Source organism: Alligator sinensis, unplaced genomic scaffold, assembly GCF_000455745.1.
Source record: "Alligator sinensis unplaced genomic scaffold, ASM45574v1 scaffold125_1, whole genome shotgun sequence".
Taxonomy (NCBI): Eukaryota; Metazoa; Chordata; order Crocodylia; family Alligatoridae; genus Alligator; species Alligator sinensis.
Window position 1 is genome coordinate 2,694,610 of NW_005841893.1, and position 13,397 is coordinate 2,708,006.

The following is a 13,397-nucleotide window of genomic DNA, read 5'->3' on the forward strand; positions in this document are numbered from 1 at the left end:
CTGAGGGATGCCTCGAGTCTAACGAGTTTGATAACCTTTGTTCTAAGCAATATGCCATGGCACAGTGTGCATGGATCCAAGCATTTCAAAATAATCCTTTTGGTTCTCCCTACCTTTCATATTGGAAATAAAAGAGTTTAAAGACACTGTATATTAAATCAGCAGCAACTATTTTTAAACAGTAAAAAAATTCAAGCTGAAAACCCCTTCTGCCCCAAATCACTGACTTGGAATAGATAGACTTGTCCACAAGAGCTTCTCCTTCAGCCCCTCTTTCCTCCTAAAATTTCTCACTGTGACTGGTACTGTCAGTGGTGACAACTAAAGGGATGCAGATGCAGAGGGCTCTTCATCAGCATTTTAAATGATGCACTGTCTAGATTCAGGCCCTGAGCATGAAAACATGAACTGGTTGTTAAAGTGCTGGTAGCTTGGCCACAGGAGCACCCCTTCCATTGCCCTCTCAGGTACAACCACATGAATTGTGGGATGGAAGGATACCACAGCCATTTTTTACACTGTAACTGCAATTAAAGGACGTCAAGCCGGTCTCTCTCTCAGAGCTCTGAAGGAGTAAGAGGCAAGAAGGCAGGGGTAGAAAAAGGAAAAGCACAAAGGAGAAATATGTCCCCATAGCAAATCAGATTGAGGCATCAACACTAGGAGGGAAGGGGGAAAAAGTTTAACTCGCCTCAGATGACAGTCACAGACATAGATCCCCAAAGATTACAGAATCACAACGGGAAGTCTTAAATAAAAAGGCCAAAATTATTTCAGCAAAACAAGAAGAGACAGGTTAATCTTGTACATCATGAGCCAATCAGTCACATGCCCAGTTCACTATGATCTTTATCACTTAAACCAAATTGCTGATTTTACTAACTTTTATTTTTTTGGCATGTAGGGGTTTTGGAGATGGAAGCAGATAATTTAACATCAAGGAGTATTTAAACATGTATCTGGGAGAAACAAGAAGCAGAACCCATGTCTTATGAGGGGTTGTATATGAGGGGATGCTTAGAGTTGGAATGTTTCATTTGGGACACCCAGCTACCCAACCAACCAATTGTTTCTAATTCTACGAAGACCATAGTGATTTTTGCCAGTATTTACCAACTCAAAAATAACAAATACCAACCTCTGAATGCTTGAAAAAAACATCATCGTTCTCACTTTCTTTGCTGTAAAAGAAAAAAGAATAAGCAAATTATAAATGTAAAACAGAATATCTTCAGAAAACAAACAGACTGAGGTACACTTGGCTTCTAATATTTTGATTGCTGAAGCCTACATGCTGAGAAAAGATCTGGGTGTGCTTGCTAGTAAATTTAGCAGAGAGGCAACATTCAACGTCCTTGTGCTTCAGGTTGCTATCCTATCCACCTCCTCTTAGCAGCTATTTGTGGAAAATATAATAGAATTAAATTCTGATGCCCTTCATCCAAACAAATTAAAAATCTCCCAACAGACATCACCATCAAAATGATTAATTCTCACTCAGGTGAGCCTCTCTCAGCAATTAGAAGTGTAGACAGCTTATGATATCCTGAGACCATGCCCTGTTGCTGCACTGAGGATCTGTCTTGGGAGGATGGTAACAGGGCACTTGCTCAGGACCACTCTAAGCTGTCTAAACTTCCAATTGTCAGTGCATGTGGAGTGGGAGGGTCTCATTTCTTCACAGCACTTGCAGACATGGCTTTAAGGCACTAGCTTCTAAGAAAACACAAATTCTTTAGCTTGCCCCCATCACCACCTTCTGTTATCTGTGGCACTGGAGGCATGTGGAGGTAGGATAGAGGCCTGCTTGCATAGCTTGTACCATTATACTGCTCCAATGTGGGCCTAACATGGTGAAGAAGACCTTTCACATTGTTTAAAGTCCCCTCCATGTTCCTGAGCAGTAAGAGCACACAGCACCACTTGGAAAGGAAAACACATGCTATAAAAGTCACCTTTCTTCAGATACAACTTCCATATCGTCGAGTCCTGTGCTGTCTACAGACCTTGGTGAGCTAAAGCTTTCCATACTCTGTAATACAGTAAATATTAAGACAATAAGATGTATGAAGGAAGAAATGCTGAAGGCCATTATCAGAATGTACATAAAAAACTAGATGCTGATCACACATTTCTCTTTTATACAGACACAATATAAAAAGCCTATTTTATTACCCATTTTCAGCAATAAAAAAAAAAAAAAAAAAAGTATTTTGCAGTTTCTTAGCATCTTTCACCAAGAGGCCTCAAGTTATTCACATGGAGCAACTAAGTGAAGTAAATATTATTGTCCCCATTTACTAGGTTGAGAAGTCAAAGGAAAGGGGAGTTACAGTGATTGTTTGAGCAGTGTAAAAGCGGGCAATAAAATCAAGAAGATCTGCCAGTTGGTCCTCTCCCCTCCCCCACATCCCTATCCAAGATCACAATATCAAGTATTTTAAATGTAGACATAACAAAATGATATATTATCAAAATAATTTTCCATTCAGTCCTGTTCGTGTTGATCTCAAGAAGAACCCCTTTCTTGAAAATGCTAAAGAGGTGAAAAATGCAAAAATGTATTGCTACTGGCAGGGAGATAATGCAAGCTACCACAATGTGAATGCAGGACAAGAGATTAACATCATTATAGGATCTTGTTTTGAGATTTGCTTGTATCGCTTTGTTTATCAGCTACAAAGTACACTAGTGTTGTCTTTTATCTCAAGCTTGAAAAAGTATGATAAAAGGCAAATCGTAAAGCTAGTCTCTGTTTGGGTGTGTAAAAAATGCTTATAAATCACTTATTTCATTGGTACAGAGATTATTTCAGTAGCCACAGAACATACATCTATTTGTGTCTCTTAGCAGTCTCCCAGCTACATTTTTAAAAGGAGCATAAAAAAGAGATGACACAGAAAAGTGGGGTCACAAAAATATCTACATTTGCATGTATACACAAAGAAATGGCCAAAGCAAACGCACAATTAGAGATATGTGGTAAATTTCTTGTGGCTTCCTGGAGGTAACAGATGTGAAGAATCTAACCCTTCACTTGAATTATAATTTTTTTAAGCAATTATCACTCAAAGATACATATTCCATATTTGTAAACAACACACGTATGTCACATACTTTTTGCTGAAGACTATTCATCTCTATATTGTCTATAAATGAGGATAAATAGGAGGGACTGAATAAAGACGACATGTAAAGAAGTACTGATTGGCCATTTATTTATAATTGTTTTCTGTTCAATTTTTTTTTTCAGATTGCAAGCATATTGCAGAATTCCCCTTATGCTACGCTTAGACAAAGAGGTTATGTTAACAAGAGAAAAATCTTTCAGATCTAGACCTTCAGATTAAGGTACTGATCACCACCAATTCACGCAGGCAAGTATAATTTTTCAATTCTAATGTTTGGATAAGTCTCCTTCTCTGAAGACAAGCTCTGGCAAGTTTAAATAGGAGGAAGGAAGTCCTCTGGCAGTGTAGTAAAAGGCAGTTCCTGGACTGTACACAAGTACAAAATTCCAGAGATGTGGATCATAGAACTTCCTTCTTTTTCAACATCCCAGCAATCCTGTTCTGTTGATCATAAAATAAAATCACAGCAGCCATGTTACGGGTTCAGCCTTGCTTTATGGGCCTCTTCCAAACTATTTATGCACAATTTAAATGACTAGTGGCACAGAATGAGTTTTTTAAATATTAACTACTTGGTTCTGCTCAGAAGTTTCTCTTATATTGCCCCTTACACTGAGTCAGGATATGCACCTACGAGTGTTTCCATACAGTACTCAACTAACCCCTTCAAGCTTCGTGGACAAGTTGGATGAGGAAAGAGAAGCTGTGGAAAAGGATGAAATGGGAGGGCCTTAAAGCTATGCCACAGAATTAATTTGGTAAAAGATAAAAGGTATGAATTTAAAGCAGAAGACCTACATCAGTGCTGTGTAGGCACACTTCTGGTAGAAGTCCAAAACAACAAGGTCCAAGCCAAGCCCACATGGGCCAGTGAGCTAGTGTGGTAAGGCACATCACAAGGTATTGATGGGGATAGCATCACATCCAGGAGCCTGTGACTCACAGTCAGAAGAACCAGTAACCCATATACAGCTGGGCTGACTAATATGAGGCTCAAATTCATCCTTCTGGATTAGTAGCAAGGCACACTAACCTCTATTGCTTTATCCTCACCACTAAAAGAGTGCCTTTTTTGGATTATCTGTATATTGCTTGAGATGGGATTTAACTGTACCAGTACAAGTGGCAAAACTTTCCTGTGTAGACAAGCCCTCACTATGGATTTATACTTTGCATGGAACAATGAGGACTTTGCTGTGATTGGGACTGCTTGGTTTTATTGCAATATAAACATGAAATAAATAAAGTTCAATTTCTATGCCAGCTCAAACAGCCTCTGCTGCTTCTCATGAGTAGCAGCTGTATGAATATATCAGCATACACAGAAGATGTCCTTATAATTCTCCCACCTATTTGCTAAGATGTCCCTGTGCACTGTACTGTTGGCAGAGGCCGACTCTTTGCAGTGCATTCTCTATTTTGTGTGGCACTCTCCTTAAACAGTCAAAAATATTCCTTATGCTCCCATTTGACATTTCAGTTTAAGTGCATCTTCTGTCAAACCACAGAAAAGACAGAGAAGATGACCACAGTTCCTTGGTGTGCTCTGGGTAGTTACAATAATGATCCTGACCTCTGCAAGATCTACCTTTCAGGGGTGGAGCACAATACAGGAGTGTGAGAGAAAGATGTTTTGGGCAATGCAATCATACAGTCTTTCATTGGAGTCAGATACTAGAGTCTCCCCAACCCATCCCACCTACCAAATATCTATTTTACTAGTTTTTCCCTCTCAAAGGCGACAGTCTGGCACCGTCTCATTTGCTGTAAGGACCATCTGTACTCCTTTGACTGAGTGAGGAGGCTTGGAAGAGCGTGCTGGTATATTCTCCCACTTTAAGACCACCACTCTAGTTAGGCCCTCTCATTTCAGTCGTAGTTGCATGCATACATTCAAAACCCAGAATGTGGTCCTAAGTCTGCCAAGACTGATTTCCTCCGGATTGATTTAAAAGAAAGTAATAAAAAAAAAACACTTTTCACGTGATCTTAGAACATCACTGCTTCATTTGTTAAAGATGCAACTGTAAGAATAACAATAACCCTCAAAGAAAACAGGACAGCCTGTCTGAATAAGAGAAAGGACAAAGCCAACCACACATACTGTTTGTCCTATGGGGAAATTACTGAGCGTTCAGTCCTTGCCACCTGTAGTATCCACAATGATAATACTGCAATTATTAGGAGCCATGTGCCAGAGAGTTAGTGGGTCATTTTGGGGAGGCTGCCTGCATGGTGACTGCCTCTTGAACACCCAGGTCAAATGCCAATTGCACGTGAGCCTCAAGTGCTTAAATGTGCCACTTGCAACAGCTTTTAAAAATATGCATGTTGCAAAGAGCACAGATATTCAATTGTATGCAACAGGATATTGATTTTTCATGATACACAGAGCCTATGGTCCTTTCTTCCCTGTTTGATCAATTCCTATTCCACCTACTACACACAAAAAGCCAATTCATTCACTTTGGAATTTGCATACACTTTACTCTGAAATAATCGTGGTTTTGTAATCTAAACAGGAGATGTCAGAACACAACGTACTTTTGCCAAACAAATATGTCCCATTTAGCAGGCGCTCACCTATACCAGACTTTGGAGCACAGCCCACTAGAGTCAGAGGACATACGCTACAGCTGGGAATGCATAATTTTTCTAGAGGCATTCTAGTACTCGTGGCAGTATTAACAGTTTGTGGGGTTCCACTTGGACTGCACTGAATGCCTGCCTGTCTTTAGCAATGGACTGACCTTGAAAAATGCTGTAGACTCTAACCTACTAACACAAAATTTGGTGTTTGGATTAGCTGGAGGGGGGAAGGCAGTTGTATCAAGTATCTTTGCAGCTTGTCCCTGTGGGCAAAATGTCTTCTACCCAGGTGTGTCTATACACGCATGTTAATGTGAAGCCAATAAAAACTCCGGAGCTTCTTGCTCCAGGTGTGCCGTTTGCACAGGACCACCGCATGTTGAGCTGGGTCAGAGCATCCCCGGCTGGCAGGGGGCCCCAGAGCTTAAATGTGCTGGGGAGGGGCTGGCTGGGGCACTAAAGTGCTTCAGTGTATTGCTAGCCAGCAGGCAGGCCCTATACTGGAGCACCCTTGTGCCCCAGCCAGCCAGGGCAGTGTCTACACGCATGCTTCTGCGGAGTAAAAATAACTCTGCAGCAGGATAGTATTTACAAGTACTATTCTACTGTGGAGTAAATTAATTTGCTACAACCTAACAGGGGTGCATGTGTAGATGCATGATGTTCACTACACAGCTAATTAGTCTACTGTGTGATAAATGTCTTGTGTAGACATGTCCCCTGAAGGTCAAAGAGGGACTACACATATGCTATGACTCAATCTTACAGGCTCCCAATGTAAATGTGTGCATCCCAGAGGCTGCACACATACCACTGTGCTTATAATTTGCAGAATATTACATCTGTACCAGCCATGTACATCACCAAGAGGGAAGAGGTAACTGAACAGATCAACTTTTGTTCCAAAAAATTCCCAAGCATTTTGCGAACTCCACGTGTAATACCATTCCTCACACACCTCCATCCACCCTAACCTCTGCCCCAGAAGTGCAGCCACTGCTAGCACGAAGTGACATTAAACTGTGTATAACATATTGGACAGCTCACCGATTATGCCCCTGCCACTCTCTCACTACATATCACTTGTTGAAAACATACAGTGCTCCAACTCAAAAATAGCTGGGATTAAAAAAAAAAATTAAGGGGGGGGGGGGGGGGGGGAAGAAGGAAAATGGAGGGGAATTCACAGAGAGAGAGTCCAATCTATGACCCATTAGACCCTTGCAAAATTAGGGGCAAACTTCATTTCCTTACTCTGGTTTCAAAAATATATTGTTTTGCACTGTTTAAAACAGCAAAATAACGAAACATTCCGAGAAGAGAATCAGCTCGGCGTAGATTCTGAGGGTCAAAATCTGGGCCTTTCTCTGCATCTTTACTGCACTAGTTTGGGGCCTGATCCCCAAAGGTCTTACAAATGCAATATGCAAACAATTATACCTCCGAAAACAGTTATTCAAGATTTAGGCAATGGAAAGTTCTGATGCTTGAATGGAATGCTCTTTCACAACAAGAACCTGGCCATCTCTGCAAACTGTGCAGCATGTTTGCTTACCACAGGGTTATCCTGGTTGTCATTAAGCTCAGAAAGCTTGGTGCTGGATTTCTGCCGCTTTGGTTTATTCCTCTCTCCAATATACCCCGAGTTGTTGTCTTGTAATTTTTCTGCTTCCTGAGCAGTCAGAATACAATCTTCAAGGCTGCTGAATCCAGAGGGAATGTTTTCTTTGTTGATGACCTCCCTAAACAGAAAAGTTACATGGCTACAAGCTGTTCTTTAAAGATGTTGATGTCCTACTATATTAATGATAACAGCATAAAATCCGAGCTACAAGATCAGCTCAGGTGCAGAACATCTCTTGAGAAAACATAGGTGGGGATCAACACTTTGGACCCTATCCAGCTGTCACTAGTACCAAGGATACGAATGTCAATCACTTCAGTGGAACCTGGTGTAGGTCCTTGATGTACAATTGGTTATTTAAGCTTAGGGTGGCAAATTTTAGCTTGGGACAATTTTTAAGTGACCAACAACCGTTAATTTCTGTTAACTAAGTGCAAAATTTTGGTACAGCTTCCATACGGACTCTTGCATGTGCTTTCAGGCATGAGAGTAAGCATAAGTAGAAGACAGAACGGGAATGAAAGTGCCTCCTCAACTGTAAGTGTAGTGCTGTGATAAAAGTCTGCATAATATGCTGTGTGGTATGTGAGTGGGATAGCTTGCTTAACATCTTCTTGTATGACACTAGATTTTTGTTACACCTTGTTGGATATGCAGGCATTTTCCCAAAATGTTGTCAATTTTGGCTCCTTGGGTATAGTCGGAGGAGATAGGGGATGGGGCATTCCCTGCATTTGTCTTTTACAATCCACTGCCCTGTCCTCTTAAACAGGGCTCTCTCTATTTTGTGTAATAAAAGAGACCTTTACAAAATGTATGCATTACTGTATTCTTTATATTTGCATGCAATAATGTATTTTCTTTTTCTTAAACTCTGTGCTCCCCCAGGTCAAATGCAGGTCTGTCATGCTGGAATGTTTGGTAACTGTTGTAAGCCTGCTGCCTATGCAAGATCATGCTATTCTGAAGCCCAAATTCTGCCTACAGTGACTTCAGCAAAGTTGCTCTAGATTTGCACTAGAGTAAATAAGAAAAAAAATTGCTTCAAAGGGTTTGGACTATGTTAATGAGCCACAAAGTATTCAGATTTTTTAAAACTCCTTTCAGTCGCTTTCTAGTTCATGATTCAGTGCGTCACAGGAAGAGCAAGATGAAAGAGAATCCTACAACCAAATCTAGAAGATATTATTTTATCTCTGCACTATAATTATTATAACCTCAGCCAAATTGATCCATTATACCAGGCTGTAGAACTTGCAATGTACTTAGTGCAAGTCCATGTACATATTTATGTAGTAAATACTTTCCTAGTTTTAAATTGCACGGTAGTTTAAGTCAGTGACATTAAAGAGCCTCTTTAAACTTACGTCCAAGCAACAGGGAGACAAACCCCAGCACAATTTGTCTCTCTGAGGCCACAGAAATGACCCGATTCTCCAAAGCATTGTGTTTAAAAATGGCATCTGGGGTTTGGGAGTCAATTATAGTATTGATGATATAGTACACACCTGGGTTAGAAAGCATTAAGGCAGATCTGTAAAGCAATGTGGAGGCTGCACAGTAGGGAAAAATAACCCCTGCAGTACTATATGCTTCTAAACACGTACATTAGCCCATCTCTGACCTACTTACCTGAGAAGTCTGTTAGCATGGCTACTAAACAGGAAAAACAACTCTGGATTTATAGCCAAATGCTTCTATGGCTTGAAAGCCCAAATCCCCAAACCAGATTGTCAACTTGTCTTCATTTGTATAGAAATGCTTTTAGTGTAATTGTTGTTCTCTACTTCATTAATGTTTACACACGTGTCAAGCAGCATGGACTACAATTTGCAAACCTGTGTTCCTAAAGTTAAACTCCTATGTAAAAGCGACTTGACTGTATAGGTGCTAAAAAACCTGCAGCTCCAGAAACTTGGCATCTTTGAAAATTAAATCCTTATTTAGGGGACTCATTATGGACATAAAGCCTAACTTCAGAACTTAGGCCTCCATCTCATGGATATTTATAAACACAGTGTACTACAGTAGGACTTGAACATTAGGACTATGCAAAGCTTTGGTCGCCGATTCTATTTGGCAGAGATTCGGCCCGATCCGGTGGCCAAATCTCTGAATCTGAATCAAATCAGGAGACCCTTTAAATCTCTCCAAGTTGAATCAGAGAGATACGATGATTCAGACAGACACAGCTCTAAATGTTTTTTCTACATACCTCAAGGTACCAGGCGGCTTGTGACCGCTGAGATGGTGGGGCGGATAGAGCGTCCCACAGGGGGTCCCCAGCATGCTTGGCGGTGGACCCGGAAGTGGAGCAGAAATATTTCTGATCCACTTCCAGGTCTGCTGCCAAGCACTCAGGGCCCCCCACCGCGCTTCTGTGGGACGCTCCATCTGTCCCACCATCTCAGCATTCTTGAGCTGCACCTGGTATCTCGAAGTATGTAGAAAAAACATTTAAAGCTGTGTCTATGGCCGAATCACTGATTCTCTGACTTGGCATTGAATCTTAAGATTTGGATTCAGCTGAATCAAATCTGGGCAGTGATCTGAATCAACAAATCGAATCACTGTCCCCGATTTGGTTCAAATCTGAATTCGAATTGAATACAGCCTGTTTTGCACACTCCTATTGAACATGCTTGCAGTTAAGCATATGCAAGCATTTAAATCACCAAGGCCTGGGTTTCAAAATGTTGGCTATATTATACCATTCTACTGTCCTTACCACCCTATAGAAAAATATATTCAGTTTCCCTCACACTGTTGTTAGTGGACATGCCTTTGAAACGTGAATATTTCTATAGCAGTGTGAATACTTCCATAGCATAAGCTATAGGTTACCTGTATAACACTGGGAAGAAAGGAATACTATGCATCATTCTTAATCCTTGAGAAATAGTTAATGAAAATAGTGCCTAGCTTTTTAGAACAAATGAGATAAAATGTTTTTTTTTCCTTGATTAATAAAAAAGAAAAAAAACTTTGCTTCTTCGTGTAGCTCCATAGTACCCCTACAGACCACTAAAAAACTCCCCCAAAAAACCCCAACCTAATGTAAGCTGTGTCTCCATGCATGAAATGAGTTTGGTCCCAATTTTAAAGCCTTTTTTTTTTTTTTTTTTTTTTTTTTTTAGGAAAGCATCTAAAATGGTTATTTTAGCCCGAAAAGAATCTCTACACACTGTGCTTCAGTCCATTCCATTACCACTAATAAAGCCCCTAGCTTTGCAACTCCCAGCTCCGGCTAATGGCAATGGAGCTGCATACAAGTGCAAAATCATTCCTTGCGCTAAAACTTGTAACAGGGAAGATCCTGTCAAAGTCTCACTAAGTTAACGTGCACAACATGATGCAATCAATCCTGTATAATTGTTTAAAAAAAATAAAAATCAGAATCATACATGTCTCTATTTCTTCGGGCTTCATCTTGCTCTTTGTGATGCCGCCGCCTCTGCTTAGCAGACACGTTGGAAGAGGTTGAAGATGTTCCTGATTCAGAGTCCTCTGAACTCTGCCCTCCTGAGCCATGAACATCAAAAAGGTGCTGTTCCACAGCTGAGCGGATTGTCTTCTCTAAATATCTGGCAAACCGAACAGGCAGGGTAAATGGATGGACTGACAAGAATTCCTCTCAAAAAAACCAACCAAACAACCAACCTCGCCTCCCGTTCTCCTCCAGATACACACAGACTTTTTTTTTTTCTATATTTCAACATCATAAAATATACTTGGGATTGTGCACACTTGTAGTAAAGCCCCTGTTAGGACGTGAAGACACGTCTCGGAAATGCTGAGCCCTCGTGGTTTCCACTAGTGTCCACAGATACTGTGGCTGCTCAATACTTCTGTGAATCAGGCCATTTTTTCCCATCTCCCTGATATGAATGCAAGTGCCTAACTTTGGCCTCCCAAGTTAACAGCCCTTGCCCTGAAGGGTTCACATTTGTTTGAAATTCGAATTCAAGATTGAAGTGATTAGAAAACCAGTAATGACCCGAGAGGCTCTAAAATTACAGGTTTGTTTTAATTCACTCCCAGTTCTGGAAGGAAAAATTACCCTTCTAAAATGTGGTGCACAGCCAGAGGGAAATGACAAGAAACTCTCTGAGCAATCCTATGAAAGCAAACTTGTGGGAAAGGTATGTTACGTTTGGATTGTTAATGCATGCTTGAGGCAACCAGTCTGTCATCCCTGCTCTGACCTGCTCTGCATAGACTGAGCAGAGCTGGAGGTGGTGCGATGTGGGGAAATATGCCTACAGTGCCACAACCTAACAAGCTATGTGTACTTCCCTTCTCTGCCCAGTGTTGGACCAGTGCTGTTGGTCCATACAAAATGAGGCTGGGGTTACAGCCTCATCTCTTCTTTAATCTTCCTTACTAATTTTGGGGTGAAAGACTCCCAGAGAAGCTAGAAATAAACGCAGACAGTGCATGTAAAGATTGATGACAATCTGCTACAGCTTCACCAGAAAGGAAGGCTCTGTGAAATGAAAATATTTAGTGTTCTACACATAAGGCTGTGAATGTGTGCGCAGCAAGGTATGCAATGACTATATGCTAAGAGCATATAGCTGAAAGCATGGTTAGTTAGAGAGAATAAAATGGTGACCAATATTCATACATGCTCCTGATGACTGAATAACAGGGAGATTTTCAAAGACTCAAAAGGCAGTTGATGGTTAAGCGGAATCAGTTGCCCATTGTGTCTTGGAAAATCTCCTCCCCAATGTACTCAAGTCATTCTCACATTTGAACTTCTTAGAAAGGATATCATTTGTTATGATGTCCATGCCATCTGAGCCCTTAACTCAATAAATAATTCCAAGATGGTTGATCTTCATTTCTGTGATATCCTTTCGGAAAAAGGATGTTGTTCCTTATCTGTTCTTTTTATAGGAACTAGTTATTCCTTATATGTTTTCTACATGGAAAATTTACCACTCCAGGAATGCAATCTGATGTAAGATACATTATTGTAGTCAAAACCCTCCCTCATTTGTTCATAAGAACAGAGAAGTCAGCCTAAACAAAACTAGCAGGTTTAATCTGACAATGGCCAGCAACCTTTGCAGCATTCATATGAAACAGAAGTGAAATATTAAATATTATATAAAGGCTGGCCAGGAGCCGCTCTAATTAAAATGCCATCCCTCTACCCCCGGAGCATGTGTATAGACACGCAAAGTTCCTTCTTTTTTCATAGTTTCCTATATTCACAGGCCAGAGGAACTTCATGGGTAAAGTCTGAGATCAATCAACTTGTTTTTCAAAAAGTTTTTAAAATGTATTCCTATATTTTGAAGGGGTTTCCCCATGTACTCTGGAAGACCATCTCTCAAAAAATGGCTTGACTACAACTTCCAAATTTCTTTAATTCTGTCTGCAGTGAAATTTAGCGCACAAAACATTTTTTCTAGGGAGCTGGCTGGCTAATTCCAAACTGATCAGCTATGAATATGTGACCCTGTCTGTGGGTGGTGAAGTCTCCAAAGAGATCTTAAGTCTGTGCTAACTTTTGACTATATTGATACTGAGTTTATAATTTAAACATCATCATAGACAAAATGTGATTTAATTACAATACAGGTATATGTATCAGATACTGGTAAGAATCCCCCACCAAACTAGGGGACTTCAACATCAGGTGAATAAGAGGACTTGGAAGCTCTTTGGGACAGGGACTGCTGTTTATTTCTAGTTTTGCAAAGCACCAACCATTCTTGGGTCCTACTCTGTGACTGAGATTGCTAGACAGTCAAGTGATACAAGTGAATAAGAGGATAATACTGTGCAGCAAGTTTGAAGTTCTTTATTTCCCCATGTTCTGTACCATCAAAACATCCCAGAGGGCATGGGAAAGAAGAAAGGAATCATTATACTTGGTTTATTTTCACTACAGTAATTTTAATTTGGGGCAAAAATAAACTCTCTTTGGGTAGCACTAGGACATTAAAGAAAAATAAAAGAATTAAATACATATTTTTAAAAATGTAGGTATACAGAAAACAGTCACAACATTTATAAACAGAGTCACTTACTCTCCAGTA

The 13,397-nt window shown here is 40.4% G+C and overlaps 1 protein-coding gene across 3 annotated transcripts in view; it reads right to left on the bottom strand.

Moving 5' to 3' along the window:
• Positions 1-13,397, bottom strand: part of FAM13A (family with sequence similarity 13 member A) — an 80,486-nt gene that overhangs the window by 33,988 nt on the left and 33,101 nt on the right. For all 3 annotated transcript variants that reach the window (XM_025197287.1, XM_025197288.1, XM_025197286.1), the window contains exons 3-6: positions 10,749-10,928; positions 7,276-7,462; positions 1,956-2,032; positions 1,139-1,181 (exon numbers count right to left, since the gene is read on the bottom strand). In XM_025197287.1, coding sequence (XP_025053072.1) covers positions 1,139-1,181; positions 1,956-2,032; positions 7,276-7,462; positions 10,749-10,928 — 487 coding nt within the window. The remainder of the gene's footprint in view (positions 1-1,138; positions 1,182-1,955; positions 2,033-7,275; positions 7,463-10,748; positions 10,929-13,397) is intronic.